This window comes from Nerophis lumbriciformis, linkage group LG38, assembly GCF_033978685.3.
Source record: "Nerophis lumbriciformis linkage group LG38, RoL_Nlum_v2.1, whole genome shotgun sequence".
Classification (NCBI taxonomy): domain Eukaryota; kingdom Metazoa; phylum Chordata; class Actinopteri; order Syngnathiformes; family Syngnathidae; genus Nerophis; species Nerophis lumbriciformis.
This window is the reverse complement of record NC_084585.2, coordinates 1,664,256-1,681,611: the sequence shown is the minus strand read 5'-3', so window position 1 is coordinate 1,681,611 and position 17,356 is coordinate 1,664,256. Positions and strand designations below refer to the sequence as shown.

The window sequence follows — 17,356 nt, the reverse complement described above, 5'->3', positions numbered from 1 at the left end:
ACTGGTCTTTAGATGAAACTGTAGTGCCTATATGTCAAAGTCCAGGCCCGCCGGCCACAAATCTATGTCCCCTGGGATGATATTTGATTAGTATTAGAGGCGGCCCGCAGGCCACAGCCGCCTGCTGCTGTTTTGCATGCATCAGTGTTGGCGCTAGGAATTTTCAAAATGGGGTCCCACAGTCCATTTTTGGGCTCCCACTTTTTTGTAAGTGTTTTGAAAACAAATGACAAATGTATGCATTATGCTGTTATACCTCACATTTTATATTGTGTTTTGGAAAAAGGTTGTCATAAACGTTACTTAATTAATCTTAAAAAAATAATACAAAAGAAAATAAATGTTTATGCATATGTAAATGTATTCAGTTATAAACATTCATTCACTTTCTTCCTTCCTTCATGGATCTAAACTTTACTTTTTTCTATTTTATTGTAATATTTTCAGACTGTGATTGTTCTATTTTTGGCCAAAGTAAAACATCGAAAGCTCGTCTTTATTTTTTAGTTCTAATGCCATGATTTTAATAGTCCGGCCCCGTGTGTGCAGAGATTTTCCTCCATGCGGCCCCTGAGATAAAATGACTTGCTGTAGTGCATTCAAGTAAAACATATGGGGGAAAAAATGGATGACATTCTGATGATAGCATCGCGTTTGTGTCCAAATATTAGGTTATTTCTTTAATTAATTGTAAACTATGCAAACGAGTAATAATCAGTGATTAATCATGATTAATCCAAATTCAAAAGTGTGATTATTTGATTTGAAAAAAATACTTTTTTGACAGCGTTACAATTTATACAGAAATGATAAATTAAGGACATTCTGACTGAAAAATGATACCTTGGCCCATGAACCAGTCCTTCACCATCGCAAACAGTTCCAAAATGACCAGATTCTTAATGTATCGCGGTCTACAATATACAAAACAAAGGTTGTGGCGTCCTTATGTAGATCAAACTGTACTTGACTGTGTTCAGGCCACCATATTGCAATATCCGTACTATCTGAGCGTCCGTGTAGCACGATAGCTCCCTCGCTAAAGTTCCTGGGTGCGTAGAAAATGTGCTGGCAACAAAACAAGACGTGAGCCCACCTGATGTCCAGAGCGATGCCACCAGAAAGCTCCAAGCCAGCAGGGTGGCTTCAGGTGCGAGGGTTGGCATCTCGGTGGCTCTTGAGTGGAGTTTGAAAGGCAGCGGCTGATCATTTGTTTTCCTGCTGCCTATCACTCTTGAGATGATGGGAGGGTCCAACGTGCCGGGGCCTTAAGTCGTCATGGTAACACCCTGCTGTGACACACACACACCACCTATCAGAAAGGGCTGAGAAAGAAAGCAAAATTTGCGCATTAAGTTCATTTGAAAAAACGTTTTAGTTTACAGTGTTTATATGATTGCTTGCTTGCTTATTAGAAGAAAACATGTGTCAGCAAAAAAAAAATGGAACTGATAAGACGTTATGAATCCACAAGAGAAAGTGTTCAAACAGTTTGAATAATTTCCTTTGTGGATTAATAAAGTTTGTCTAAGTCTAAGATAAAAATTCAAACAAGACAAAAAAAATGTCCACTGCAGAGGATCCTCTTAGGATATTTAAAAAAAAAAAAGTTCATACCGTGCTAGTGTACCTAATGTGTCCTCAGACTGGCAAATTATTCACAGAAAATAGAAATAATTCAACAGAGAGAAAAATGCTGAAGGAGTGAAACATCCCAAAGCTAAAAAGAAAGTCACAGAAAATACACACACACACACGCACGCACACACACACACTCTTGTATTTGTTACCTTCCTGAGACCTCCGAAAAATGCCTCCCTCTTTAGGACCAACCTTTCTAGATGTATAAAAAAATTTGTATTTACAACATTAATAATATACACATAAAAATATTTTTTTTTTGTTTGGAATTGTTTTTTAATCTTCATGATTTACTTCAAGTTATTATAGTATATATTCATTTATTTGTATTAATTTTGGCCAAAGGGGGCACATTTCAATTTCTTACACACACTTGTTATTACATATGTTGGCCAGAGGGGGAGCACTTTTAAAACCGACCCACAGTCAATTAGAAAAATCCCTCCTTTTTCGGACCACCCTCATTTTGATAGATGTCACCACCAGCAGGCCCGGCCCTAACCAATCTGGCGCCCTAGGCAAGATTTTAGGTGGCGCCCCCCCACATCGGCAGTGAAGTGTATATACTCACAAGAAACCGAATAGCTTTGTCTTTGACCTTTTTTTTTTTTACTTACAACTATACCTAATATATAAAGGGGTGGAAAAGTGACTATTACCTGCAGGGCAAACATTAGCTAACCAGAAGGCAATAACAATGTAAACAAAAAACACCTGCTTAAAAGATCTAATACAAATGTCCCTGAGGAATGTAAGGTGGGAGTACTGTAATTACCTAACGTTACATTATTATTTTCCATAACAATTTAGCCCCCTCCACAATATTAACCCGACGTTAAAACAGAACTAGCTATTTATTGATTAGCAATTGCCGAATCATGTAACATTAGCTTAATGCTAAAAAGCCAGGTTACTATCACATTCTGTAACAGACAAATAATTTAATGTAGGCTAACGTTACCTACCTGCTACCTCTGTCTTTTCTCGTTTCTCCTCCTCTTCTTTTCTCTTTTTTCTTCCCTGGGCACCTGACAGTTTTGGCCGTTTTGACATCTTGTGTTGATTTTTTGATGTGGTGACGTCCAAAAAGAGTCATGGGGAAGGGAGGGGGCGCACCGTGCGGGGGGGGGGGGGGGGGGGGGGGGGGGGGTAACAAATAATAATATTTCTATTAAATAGGCTTTACTTTGCATTTTAATTAACGTGGGATTATTTTTTGTATTTAGAAATAATACTACCAACTTTTCTTTTTTTTTTTTTTTTCCTCCAACATTTGTGGCACTGGCGTGGCGCCCCCTGATGGACGGCGCCCTTAGCATTTGCCTATACGGCCTATGCCAAGGGCCGGCCCTGACCACCAGGGATGCAAATGAGACATTCCCTATTAGATGCAATGTTTTTCCATAATGGGACCATGATTTCGCTCCTAACTTGTTCACCGGTCCTCATCTGGAAGGTACCCGGTACTTTTCCTTGTTGATGTTAAAGTTAAAAAAGTTAAAGTACCAATGATTGTCACACACACACTAGGTGTGGCGAAATTATTCTCTGCATTTAACCCATCACCCTTGATCAACCCCTGGGAGGTGAGGGGAGCAGTGGGCAGCAGCGGTGGCCGCGCCCGGGAATCATTTTTGGTGATTTAACCCCCAATTCCAACCCTTGATACTGAGTGCCAAGCAGGGAGGTAATGGGTCCCATTTTTATAGTCTTTGGTATGACTCGGCCGGGGTTTGATGTCTCAAGAAGGGTAGAAATACAAGAACACACACACACACAGAAGTTGTGTTGTGACATAGCAGCAGCTTGCAGTGGTGTGGTCTCAGGTGTGTAACCTCCAGCTCAGTGGAGTCCTACTAACCCAGCTTCAGTGAAGACCTACAACACCAAAAAACACAGTAAGACTTAAGGATGAAAAATGTAGTTGTGACATCAACATGAAGAATTAATCAATTATACATTATCACACTAAAGGGAAAAAAATGCTTTTGAACTGGTTGCAATAACGTAAATAAATAAAAAACAAGATCTGAGCACACGTTAAGTGTTTGGCTTGGACAGAATGGGTTGAAACGGGTGACAGCGCAGTAGATCGTCTGAGGTGTTCGCACGGTGGTCTTCGAGTGAGAGGATGTGGTCCCCCAAAAGTACTGAGTGGGTCGACGACTCGAGTGAGGCATGGAATGAAACCACAGGATTCTGTGAAAACAGGAGATCTCAAAAGAGCTTTGGTTAGGCATCACTCGGCTATTAAAGCTTTGGTGATGTTTCGTCGACATCTGCCGAGATGTTGCTTCTATTTACTCAAATAGGCGCTCATTTCTGACACACAGCAAGGTGGAAGACCGGGACAACCTAAAAAAGAACCAATGTCTTTACTATAGGGCCGTATGAATTAAAATATAGTATGTGAGCAGCAGTTTTATACACTTTTAACCATACATGGATTATAGTTTTACACATGCATGCCTTAAAGGGGCTGTTTGCAACCTTTACACATACATACATGTATATGTATATATATATATATATATATATATATATATATATATATATATATATATATATATATATATATATACATACATACATACATAAGACCCACTAACACTGAATTAGTAATCTTACTCTTGATTCTAATCATATTCAATAATTATATGTAATAGGACTGTGAATCTGCAAACAAATTTGAATCAAATGTGCTTGTCTGATGTTGGTGTGAAAGCATAGAATTCTCTAGACAAAGACTTAAAAATTTGCAAGAATATCTTTGAATTTAAAAAGAGTTACAAAAAGAGACAACTGGAATTATATCAAACTGATTTTTGATTTTGACTGGATGTGTCATCTTGAAAATGCTTAAACGAAAATTAAAAGTATTTTGGAGTTCGGGTGTTGGTGGAGGGAACAGTGATAAAGTCATCTAAAATAATTTGTGTTGAAAAGGGGGCAGATAAATATAAGAATTGTATTCTTCCATCTGCTCCTTTCTGATCATGGAAATGTATAAGAAACAAAAAAACAATGATAGTGTCAACTGTATATGGCTTGTATACATGCATTTTTATGAAAGGAATAAAAAGAAATGATGAAATGAAAATGAATCTTTGGGCACCACACAATTCGATTCTTGGGGGTAAAAATTCCATTCAGAATCGATTCTTGATTTAGAATCTATACTTTTTTTTTTAATAACATTGGGTGCCAGTTCTATGATTACCTACACGTCACCATAAAATAAAGAAAAAAACACTGATACATTTCTATATTACTTAAAAGAAAACGGGCTTTGTTCAATAAAATTATACCAAAAAACATTTACTAAAGTGGCTGGAAAGGACAGATTTTGGAAAAAATTTATATATATTTTTTAATCGATTAAGATTTTTTTTTTACACCCCTAATATCCAATCTATTTACAGTTTACCAGGGTAAACCTTGTCAAATGATATGGAAGCATGTGTTAGTCACAAAAATTATTGTCCAGGCTTAGGTCAGGCTGATTACTAAAATAAATACTGATCAAATTTACTGGAAAAAACTAAGTCATAAAAACTAATGAAAAATAAATGTACATATAATTACGCAGTGCTAAAATACATCCTAACTAAATTGTTTCTTAAATAAATTGTCAATGAAATATAAGTGCAAATGAAAATACAGCTTCACCACTTAAGTCATCATTTTTGCGCTTATGAAATACATTTTTACTCCAGACTTTTTCCATTTGTTTGAGATAGTCATTACTGCCACAAGTGGTGGAAAAGTGTATTACAACTGAGTAGTGCCGGGACCACAGTTAAGAAACTGACATTTTTGGCGGCCTTCTAGCTGGCGTTGGCGGCCCAACAATGGTTAAGAAACACTGTTGTAAGTCTATACCTCCCTCTTAAAGCTTTTAACACGTAATGACGTTAACTACTTTATGTAGCACGCATATTAGCATTGTGTATTGTTAGTGATAATGATTTAACAAAAGTTTAGCGATTAACATGACCTATAATTAAAGTATCATCTATCGTAACAATAACATTGACAATTGTTAGTTGCTCTTATAATTGTATTCCAAATCATTTGAAATTGTAAAAAAAATCCATATGTACTGTTAAAGCTCTAATTGTAAAATAGATACTTGGCCAATAAAGCTGATTCTGATAAGCTCGGGTGTTGTTTGGCTTAAGATTTTTTTTTACTTTGAGGAAGTTGCAAAGAACTCCTTAAAAAGATGCAGAAATGCATCCCACAGAGACATAAGAGACAGAAAAAGGAAAATAAATTGAGTTTAATAACTTCTGATTGCAGATTTATGGCTTAAAGGTAAATCCCAACACACACACACACACACACACACGTCCATGCATATATTTTATCTTAGTAAAGTGCAGTTGCGTTATCATTGACAATTATGCTGACTACTTCATAATATAGTTGATATTAGTTCCTAAAGAGCATGTTTGCCTTTGAACGCCAGCATATTTTTGACAATCTATTGCAGTCACTCAGAAGGATCAACAGCGCCCACCGCAGGCTGCTAAAGGTGCTACAAGCACACATTTCAATGGTCTCAATGAAACAGTGTGAGTGATAAGTGAAAGTAGGAGTAAATGAAGCATAGAAAGAGCTCACGACTGGGCTAGCCAGCTAGCCCAGTGAATGACTTCCTGGGTTTAACAGCCAAGAATGGAATCATCCCACAGCTTCTCCTCCTCTGTTCTGTTATCTTTTGTCTTTTTCTTCTCTTTTCTGGATTTGCCCTTGACTTCCTCCTCTAGTCTGTCAGTCAACTGTTCCACATGGTCTTCAGTCTTGTTTCTACTTTCCACTGGATCTACATGATCTTCCTCCAGCGGCCTCTTTCCCTGGCCTCGTTTTCTGCGCTTTCTTCTCCTCTCTTCGCCCGATTCTCCACAATCCTCTCTCCTCCTCTCCTCCGAGGCGTCGTCTCGCGCTCTCTTTCGTTGCTTCCGCCTCGACTTGTTCGCGTTTGCTTCTCTCGATCGCCTTCCTCTGTCCCTCTCGGACCTTCTGGCCCTCCTCCTCTCTCTCTGCCTGTGTTCGCTCTGATGGTTGTCACTGGCTGCGCTGCTGGAGGAAGAGGAATATGAAGAGGAGCTAGTATATGACGAGCCTGAGCACTTTCTGTATCGCCTTAGAGGCGCAGCGGCGAATTCCAGTGAAGCCTTTGAGGGCGGGAAAGATGGAGGACTACTGCGGTCCCAAGGACGGCCTGGATAGCGAGGCTGGCCTGGATAAGGAGAGTAACAGCTGGATGTAGGCTGGTTTTGTGGTCTCATGTGCTCGTTATGTAAATCTTCTACTTTGTGATGTTGATCGCCTTCCATTTGTGGTTCCGCCCTGGGAAGGATTTGGCCAATCTTGGGTGCGAGTCCACGAGCTTTCTGGATCTCAATGTAATGTGAAAGTTCATCTGCAAACGTGCTGTAGGATTTCTGTTGGGATTTGTGAAGGTTAAAGACCTTCTTCATCCTGGTAAACAAACAAGGCGGGAAAATGATTCAGATCTTTTTTTTTAGTGTGTTTCAAATGAACACACAAAAGCTAATACAAATAATAACAGAAGAAATGAACAAATTAAAACTATCATTGAATCTCAGTAAAACTAAAATAATGCTATTTAGTAACAGTAGAAGGAAAAGTCAAACACAAATACAAATGGACGGAGAAGACATTGAAAGGGTAAAAGAAAACACATTTTTGACTGTAATAATAGATCTCATGTAAAAAATAGGGCTGCAACTAACAACTAATTTGATAATTGATTAATCTGTTGATTATTACTTCGATTAATCGATTAATAATCGGATAAAAGAGACAAATGACATTTCTATCCTTTCCAGTATTTTACTGAAAAAAACAGCATACTGGCTGGCACCATACTTATTTTGATTATTGTTTCTCAGCTGTTTGTAAATGTTGCAGTTTATAAATAAAGGTTTATAAAAAAATATATTAAAAAAATTAGCCTCTGCGCATGCGCATAGCATAGATCCAAAGAATCGATGACTAAATTAATCGCCAACTATTTTTATAATCGATTTTAATCGATTTAATCGATTACCGTATTTTCCGCACTATTAGCCGCACCTAAAAACCACAAATTTACTCAAAAGCTGACAGTGCGGCTTTTAACCCGGTGCGCTTTATATATGGATTAATATTAAGATTCATTTTCATAAAGTTTCGGTCTTGCAACTACGGTAAACAGCCGCCATCTTTTTTCCGTAGAAGAGGAAGTGCTTCTTCTTCTACGCAAGCAACCGCCAAGGTAAGCACCCGCCCCCATAGAACAGGAAGCGCTTCTTCTTCTACTGTAAGCAACCACCCGCCCGCGTAGAAGAAGAAAAAGTGCGCGGATATTACCGTACGTATCATTTCCTTTGTGTGTTTACATCTGTAAAGACCACAAAATGGCTCCTACTAAGCGACAGGGATCCGGTTCATGAAAAGACGCAATCTCTCCATCCGCACACGGATTACTATTTCACAGCAACTGCCTAAAGACTTTCAAGAAAAGCTGGCTACTTTCCGTGCATATTGTAAAAACAAGATAGCTGAAAAAAAGATCCGGCCAGAGAACATTATCAACATGGACGAGGTTCCACTGACTTTTGATATTCCTGTGAACCGCACTGTGGATACAACGGGAGCACGTACGGTGAATATTCGCACCACAGGGAATGAGAAGTCATCCTTCACTGTGGTTCTAGCTTGCCATGCTAATGGCCAGAAACTTCCACCCATGGTGATATTCAAAAGGAAGACCTTGCCAAAAGAGATCTTTCCAGCCGGCGTCATCATAAAAGCTAACTCGAAAGGATGGATGGATGAAGAAAAGATGAGCGAGTGGTTAAGGTAAGTTTACGCGAAGAGGCCGGGTGGCTTTTTTCACGCAGCTCCGTTCATGTTGATATACGACTCCATGCGTGCCCACATCACGCTGGTTTTTAATATATTATTAAAGTTTGACTGACCTATCTGACTGTTTTTTTGACATTCCTTTAGCGCAGTTAGATGCGGCTTATAACCCAGGGCGCCTTATGGTGCGGAAAATACGGTAGTTGTTGCAGCCCTGTATACAACATAAAGTATCAAGAAACACGTCAACAATCAATAAAGCAAAACATGTTCTAGACCAAAAATCGCTTCACATTCTTTACTACTCACTAGTGTTACATATCTGAATAATTGTGCAGAAATATGGGAAATAACTACCGGTACAAATGTGCGCTTCATTCACTAACTGTGTTACAAAAAAGATCAGTTATAATAATACATAATGTTGGATATAGAGAACATACAAACCTTTTATTAGAGATGTCCGGTATTATCGGCCGATAAATGCTTAAAACTGTAATATCGGAAATTATCGGTATCTGGTTTTTTATTATCGGTATCGTTTTTTGTTTTTTTATCAAATCAGCATAAAAAACACAAGATTTACTTACAATTACTGCACCAACCCAGAACGATACGATCCGTAACGATTCAGTGAGTTGAAATGGAATCAGTAACTTCTTATCAAAAATATAAATCAAGTGTGACTGTGAAATAAATAGAGGATATTGGACACTGCAGGTGAAGTTTCCTCTTATTTCTTGTAAGGGAATTGGGTAAAGATAAATGATGCATACAAACAAGAAGGCTAACAACAATTAATGGCATCTAACTTCATGTGTGAATAATGAAATTAGTCCAAATTCACACGTTTTGTTGTATATGATGCTACACATGTACAGAATAAACCATATGATGTCAGTAAACCAGTTGAGGAAATAAAAATACATTAGTATAAATTACAGTAATAACATCCTGAAATCTGATTTTCATATTATTATTCATTTAATCTCCTGATATATTAAAAATGAACACCAATGGGAACATTTTATAACTTTGTTAGACTCAATTCCACCTATTTGACTGATGAACATTATCACATCATTTATTCAAAAAGTATACATAACGACAAATGAAGATAGAATGATATTAACCGCCACTTGTAGGTAAAAAAAATATATATATATTATGATTTGTACATTTTTCAGAATGTGCTTGGTCTATTTTTAAACAAAGAAAACAATATTGTCTTTATTTTGAAGTTATCATGCCATGATTTTACCAGTTTGGCCCACTTGGGAACACTGTACCGGTAGTTTTCCTCCATGTGGCCCCTGAGCTAAAATGAGTTTGACACACCGGATCTAATTGTTAGTCTTAAAAATGTACATGTTGAGTTGCATTCAGTGTTAAGTAATAAATCAGATCGCTCTCGCGGAACTATATTTCAAAATATTTGGTTTTCATGGCTCTTTCGTCAAAAATTATTAAAATGCTCATAGGTTGATGAGGTATTACTTTAACTAAAGGCCATGTCCACACGAACACAGAGTTTCAAAGACGCATATCCGGGGTTAAAACAATCTCCATCCACACAAGTGTAGTTTCCAAACTGTCTATGTCCACGCACAAACACATACACTTGCTGGCATGCACATTTGGTCCAATGGAACAAGAATTATGATCAACATCTTGAACCCTTTTTTTTTTTTTTTTTTTACTTTTTTTTATTGAGACAAAGATTATTTATGTTATCAAAATGTGTTTACATACTATGGTATATTATTTGTTTATTATTTATTTGTTCACTTTCTGTTACAGAGAACAAGGAAATGGGATAAAATTGCTATGGTATGAAAAAGGGTAGGATTAAAAAAAAGTTAAAGTTAAAGTACCAATGATTGTCACACACACACTAGGTGTGGTGAAATTTGTCCTCTGCATTTGACCCATGCCCTTGTTCACCCCCTGGGAGGTGAGGGGAGCAGTGGGCAGCAGCGGTGCCGCGCCCGGGAATCATTTTTGGTGATTTAACCCCCAATTCCAACCCTTGATGCTGAGTGCCAAGCAGGGAGGTAATGGGTCCCATTTTTATAGTCTGTGGTATGACTCGGCCGGGATTTGGACTCACAACCTACCGATCTCAGGGCGGACACACTTTGGAAATGGCAGCGCACAACCATGACGTCATCAGAGGGATACAAGTCTCCGTTTGTGACGTGTACATGAGCGGAGAGTTTTGAAACTCTACACTTTGGCCAGCGTTTGCAAAAGTATGCTTTTTTTTATTTATTTCATTTTTATTGACATCCAGCATCAGACATTCCTATCCATTACATCATATTTGCATACATCATACATCTATTATCTGCCCTAAATGTCAAAATATTTTTTGTTTATATCCCAACGATGCCACCCCCCCAAAAAAAGAGAAAAACGGCAAAAACAAAACAAATCAAAGTAATAATAATATTAACAAATAAATGAATAAATAAATAAAATAATAATAATAATAAAAAACAAAAGAATATAAACAGATAGTAAATAAATAAACATAGACCTATAGGGAGTAATCTTTAATCACTAATTCGAGAAAATAAAATTAGGCTTATGGGGCGTGACATAATTGACCCAGTTTTCCCAGTATGTACCGGTAGTACATTTCTCCAATTTATAATTAATAAGTGCCGTTATCTTCTCCATTTTAGAAATGTCCATAGGATGCTTTTTTAAAGGATAAAAGTATGCGTGTGGACAAGAGGCCTAAGCCCAGAGATAAGTATGCCTTTATTAAGTATCCGTGTTGGTATGGACATGGCCTAAATGTCTGCAGTGGTACATACTGCACAATAAAAGATTAATGTGCAATATATTTATCTGTACAATAATCTATGTATTTATATCTGGACCTAATTGCTCTTTTATCCTGCACTACAACGAGCTAATGCAACAAAATGTTGTTCTTATCTGTACTGTAAAGTTCAAATTTGAATGACAATAAAAAGGAAGTCTAAGTCTAAGATTATTATTGTGTTGAGCTATTTAGCATATTAATTGTGTAGCAAAGCTTACCTTATGTGGTGCTTGTCTCCATGCATGTGGGCTTGGTACATTTCCACAGAGTTAAACTGCACACTGCACATGGTGCACGTCAGAGTGTTGGCTGTGGACAGAAGAATGGACCGCGGTGTTCGTAGGAATTATAAGGGAAGCAAAAAAGTCGGATCTTGGCTAATTCCGATAGCACTTAAAAAAAAGACACATTGATGTAGCTTTGTGCAACCTGTTTGTTTCTTGCTTTTGTTAACAGCGTTACCTTCTTCATCCCCTAGCTCTTCCAGCAGCTCATGTCTGGCCTTCTTCCTCTGGTGCTTGCGTCCATTGTAGTGCTGCAAGGCCATTTGGTGATTCTTGAAGGTGGCCGCACACAAGACACAGTACTTGTTTGGGTCTGGACTGGCAGTAGTCGGGTCTGTGCCGTCCCCCGATCCTGACATGTGGATATTGTTTGCAGAATCCATGTGAGGGCTGGGCAACGTGCTGACCTCGGCGTTCTTGTCTGCCGAGTTAAAAGAGAGATCACAAAGTCAAATGAGTTGTGTTTCTCCAGTATAACAAAAGTGCAGCACTAGATAGTTCTGTCCTTGATTACAATTCACACTCTCAATGCTTCCCTCTGATGCACACTCACCTGACTTCTGAAGACAATGTTTGCGAACATTCTTGGTGTGGACCTTGCCTTGGTAATGTGACTTTGCCACCACAGGAGAAGAAAACACCATGTTACACAGCTCACAGAAACGCTCTTTATCACTTGGCATGTTCTGCTGCAAATTAAAGCACAAGAAAATGATTGCTTTCCGACACAAATTTAGAAAAGGAAAACATTGAGTTACACCTAAGGCATAGAGGGGAATATACGTTAGGTCAGGAAAAAACACAAGAGGCTATAAAATCCCCTGACGAGCAGGGAAACCTGCGAAACAGGCTTGTAGGGATGATATAGCCTTTTGTGTTTTTTCCTGACCTAACGTATATATAGATATATTACTTAACATGCAGTCGGAATTCGGCACCCGGACACATTTTTTTAGCCCAAGTCAAAATGTTTGGAAATACTTGCTATAAATGAACTGAAAAATGGAGAATTTATAGATATGATTGGTATCGGCCCATTTAACTCATGGATGATGGATCGGAATCAGGAGCACAAATCTCTGATCGGAACATCCCTAGTGTTTCGTTTGCGAGTACAAGGATGCACGCAAGTGCAACAGTAACCGTCTGAATTATCATGTATTTTTTTTAGCAAATCAAAGTTCCTTATTAGGTGCAGTGGAGCATCAATAGTAACACTAACCTGTTGTCCAGTAGACTCTGTGTTTGCCATGCCGGCTTTCTTGGTCTGCAGGTATAGCTTTAACTTCTGGGCATGCTTCTTTCCCTGCGATCGAGAGGAAACAAGAGATGCACAGTGATGATGATGACGTCGCAAAGGCTACAAGACTGTCCGGTACAACTTTGCAAACCTTATAGTGGGAGAGTCGCTGAGGCTCAAAGAGCAGCACAGCTTCACACACATGGCAGTGTTGGTCAGTCAGGAGACCTTGCAGGAGTTCCTCATCACTTACACTCCCTGCATGGCAAGACATACTCTTTCAAGTAGGACACAGAGAAGACATTGCACTTAGTTCATACACAGCCTATCTATTGAGTTAACATATAAACACTTGATTTCATTAAATGTTATGTGGATTATCTGCATCAACGCCAATGGCAAACTAAAATAACTGCAAATGTCCATCATCCCATACCTCTAACAACCGCCTATTAATCATTTGTATGCAATCATATATCATTTGGCAGAATGTCCAGTTAATTTGAGTATCTCATTATATATCACAGTACCTGAAATTAGGCATAAAGGAGGTACAATTCATGTCTGAACATAAACAAGGCATTATTTTGTTGCTAAAGTAGGTCAACCTGCTTATTGACCCACACAAGTTTACCTTAAAACATACTTATTTCTCCATACTATTTCTGTCAGGTCTTCTTATGATCAAAGGTATCCCAACTGTGCATGGGCATTGTTTAATAATCACAGAATCTGTTAAGTACCACTGTGGTTCTTTTCCAGACCTCTGAATTACACTTAAAATCAATGAAATGTGATTTTGCTACAGAGAACGCACATTTGTTGGATTGTTTTTATGTTTTGATTAAAAATGTCTGCCGAGGTTAATTAATCAATTAAACTTTATTAATAAAGCGCTATTCATCCAAAAAAGAAATGCATTACAAAGATCTTTACAGACTTAAAATTAACCATCAATCTCACACAGGCACAAATGAATACATAACGGAGTACAGAGGAGCCAGGTGAAGAAACACTATCACAGGAGCCATCTGCACCAGGAGACCACGGCCACCAGGACGCTGACATAAAGCGCCCCTGGTGGCCGTGGTCTCCTGGTGCAGAGGGCTCCCTATGAGAAACGCCGGAAAGGGAAAATAACAAAACATGCACAAATAGTAAGAACCATGAGTAGGAATACAGGATAAAATGCAAGTAAAACATATTACAGTAGGTACCACTGTACAGAATCTTGTGTGTGAATGAAGCGTTAAGAAGTGGTACTATCCAGGAGTAGCTGGAGTATGTTCAAACAACCACCAAGTACCATCTTTGAGCAGATAATACTGTATCATCTCTTTCTCTTTTGGACTCTTAAAGTGAAAGATGAGGCAAAATTACAGTGGTACCTACTGTATGAAGATTTAAAAAAAAAATATAGTATCTATATAATAAATAGAACTAAATAAAATCTTGCATAACTAATGACATAAAAAATACAAATGACTTCAATAAAACTGATAATTAGCTAAAAGCCAAACCAAAAACAAAAAATATAGAAAACAACAAAAAAGAAACATTTATGAAACTTATTTGGATCACCCACATTCATCTACCATACCAACTTTATTTATAAAGCCATTTAAAAACAACCACAGTTGAAAAACAAAGGGCTGTACACCACAATGAAATATAGGCAAAGGACAGACTAAAATGTAACATTTAAAACAGAGGTAAAATACACACACATATATATACATACACATACATACATATATACATATATATATATATACATATATATATATATATATATATATATATATATATATACATATATATATATATATATATATATATATATATATATATACATACATACATACATACACGCATACATATGCACATAGAAAAAGCTAATACAAATTATTTTAAGATTATCTGTTGGATGAATTAACAACAATATAATATCAACAAGTGCAAACACAAACGTCTCAGAAGTTTTGCAAAATATAAAGATAGATTCTCTGTACTTAACTTCGGTGTTGCAGTATTGTCGAATACAAAGTGCCTACTACCTGAAATTTAAGGCCCGGCATTACTGTAATAATAACATTTAGATGTTTGCTCAGAGAATACAGATAATGCACTCACAACATGCTTTGTTGAGCAGTTTTAAAGAAAAAAGGAATAGTAATTTTGTATTTTTTTTTTACTTATAGTCTTTTTTTGTTTTTAAAGGCAGAGCAGTGCTTCAGGGCCAGGTAAAGATAAGGATATTGACTGCATTCATAAAATCTAAATAAAATAAAAAAACTACTATGCAAAATATTTGTAATGATTTCCCTCAATGTATATTGGTTTAAATCAGAGGTGTCAAACGTACGACCCGCGGGATGAGTTTGCCAAGTATAAAAATTTCACTTGAAATTTTTGAATGAAAGAAACAGCTGTTCTAAATGTGTCCTCTGGATGTCACAATAGCAATTATTTGTATTTTTGTAGATTATGCATGATACCTATGTCCAAATAAACCACATGATGTTAGTAGATCAGTTGAGGAAAATGATGGAACTACATAAATAACATTCTGTAATTTGATTGTATCTTGATAGATTGACAATGAACACCAATGAGTTGACTGACGAACATTATGACATCATTTATTCAGAAAATATAAATAAGGACAGATAAAGATAACCGCAACATGTAAGTGTAAAAAAAAACATTGTGATTTGTACATTTTCAGAATGTGTTTGTTCTATTTTTAAACAAAGAATACAATCTTTATTTTTAAGTTATCCTGCCGTGGTTTTACCAGTCCAGCCCACTTGGGAGTAGATTTTCCTCCATCTACAATGAGTTTGACAGCCCTGATTTAAATGATTTCCACAGCATGACATAGACTTTCATTCCTGAAAGTTATTTGGTGATTTTTGGTAGCTTGTTGCTTCGCTAGCTGGCCTACATGAGGCCTACATGAGGCCTTCAGCCTGCGTCCAAACATCACCACTTCAAGCTTGTTAGGTTGGAAAGCACAAACTCGAGTTAACTTCAACACTGCGAGGCATCGATAAAAACGCGAGCTTTTCATCTATTTACGTTCTTTTGTGAGCGGTCCGTCACAATGAATTGTGTGTTTGAAGCCAAACAGTCACGTTAGCATGGGTGGCTAATGCGCAGTTAGCAAGTGAGCTAACGTCGCGCGACGAACGACGGAATTGTTCCCGTCTTGGATTAAAAACTCACCTCCAAACGGGGCACTATCAGTTTTAATGTTTATTACTTTGTCAGGTTCTGTGGCAGAAGCCGCTAGAGTACGACTAACAATGTTACTTTGAGCGTCTGACTCCAAGTTGGGCGGAGTGCAGACGTTCAGCTCCTCCATTTTAGCCACCACTGTGCGCATGCGCGCTGAGCTTGTTGCGCAAAGCGCATGACGTCACTGTGCAGTATTAGTCAATCATAGGAATAAACACAAATGATCATTAAAAAATATATATTTATAATAAGAAGAAATTCAGTTAGTTGAAACCCCGATTAAAGATAATGCACTGTATGGCCTTAACAAATGAGATACATTAGAAATGGACAAAGTTTATATCATTTTGATTGATTGATTGATTGATTGATTGATTGATTGATTGATTGATTGATTGAGACTTTTTTTAGTAGATTGCACAGTACAGTCAGGGCCGGCCCGTGGCATAGGCCGTATAGGCAAATGCTAAGGGCGCCGTCCATCAGGGGGCGCCACGCCAGTGCCACAAATGTAGGAGAAAAAAAAAAAAAGTTGGTACTATTATTTCTAAATACAAAAAATAATCCCACGTTAATTAAAATGCAAAGTAAAGCCTATATAATAGAAATATTATTTGTTACAACATTACGCCCCCCCCCTACCTTCCCGTATCATGACTCTTTTTGGACGTCACCACATCAAAAAATCAACACAAGATGTCAAAACGGCCAAAACTGTCAGGTGCCCAGGGAAGAAAAAAGAGAAAAGAAGAGGAGAAACGAGAAAAGACAGAGGTAGCAGGTAGGTAACGTTAGCCTACATGAAATTATTTGTCTGTTACAGAATGTGATAGTAACCTGGCTTTTTAGCATTAAGCTAATGTTACATGATTCGGCAATTGCTAATCAATAAATAGCTAGTTCTGTTTTAACGTCGGGTTAATATTGTGGAGGGGGCTAAATTGTTATGGAAAATAATAATGTAACGTTAGGTAATTACAGTACTCCCACTTTACATTCCTCAGGGACATTTCTTTCTTTCTTTAGTTTATTTGGAACATGAACACACTTACATCATAATACATCACACAATTTCATATCATTTCATTTTACATCATGCCCGAAAAGGAGTAGGAAGAAGCAAAGCTTATTTAATCCTACCTCTTTCCCACTTCAAAGCGTTTACAAATATATAGAATCATTTACTGACCTTTTTATATAATAAAATAACATCTATGAGTTAGTATACAACAGTTTTGTAAT

At 37.5% G+C, this 17,356-nt stretch overlaps 2 protein-coding genes across 6 annotated transcripts in view; both read right to left on the bottom strand.

Moving 5' to 3' along the window:
• cd8b (cd8 beta) overlaps positions 1–1,458 on the bottom strand; it is an 18,228-nt gene extending 16,770 nt beyond the window's left edge. For 2 of the 3 annotated variants that reach the window (XM_061932467.2, XM_061932468.2), the window contains exon 1: positions 1,097–1,417. In XM_061932467.2, the coding sequence (XP_061788451.2) occupies positions 1,097–1,166 (70 nt within the window). In that variant the 5' untranslated portion in view covers positions 1,167–1,417. Of the gene's footprint in view, positions 1–1,096 lie in introns of all 3 variants that reach the window. The other variant, XM_072912624.1, reaches the window with a different exon arrangement.
• A 4,061-nt stretch (positions 1,459–5,519) lies between these two features.
• Positions 5,520–16,251, bottom strand: zmat1 (zinc finger matrin-type 1). 3 transcript variants are annotated; one of them, XM_072912638.1, is made up of 7 exons: positions 16,103–16,251; positions 13,026–13,132; positions 12,857–12,940; positions 12,188–12,248; positions 11,813–12,055; positions 11,569–11,659; positions 5,520–7,128 (listed from the first exon to the last, which is right to left on the bottom strand). In XM_072912638.1, the coding sequence occupies exons 1-7, from the start codon at positions 16,239–16,241 to the stop codon at positions 6,309–6,311; spliced, it is 1,545 nt and encodes a 514-aa protein (XP_072768739.1). In that variant the 5' UTR covers positions 16,242–16,251; the 3' UTR covers positions 5,520–6,308. The 3 variants fall into 3 exon arrangements, with proteins under 3 accessions (XP_072768739.1, XP_061788386.2, XP_072768740.1); XM_061932402.2 differs by having other exon boundaries at positions 5,521–7,128; positions 12,188–12,323; XM_072912639.1 differs by having other exon boundaries at positions 5,521–7,128; positions 12,188–12,323; positions 13,026–13,151; positions 16,103–16,246.
• Between the last annotated feature and the right edge of the window lie 1,105 nt (positions 16,252–17,356).

Bases quoted from the DNA above. Each gene is read 5' to 3' on its own strand.
- zmat1 (XM_061932402.2), bottom strand. From the start codon at position 16,241: ATGGAGGAGCTGAACGTCTGCACTCCGCCCAACTTGGAGTCAGACGCT. The intron at 12,056-12,187 runs GTGAGTGTGCAT...TTAACTCGGCAG, and splicing joins ACATTGTCTTCAGAAGTCAG to ACAAGAACGCCGAGGTCAGC. The intron at 7,129-11,568 runs GTAAGCTTTGCT...TTTGTTTACCAG, and splicing joins GGAGACAAGCACCACATAAG to GATGAAGAAGGTCTTTAACC.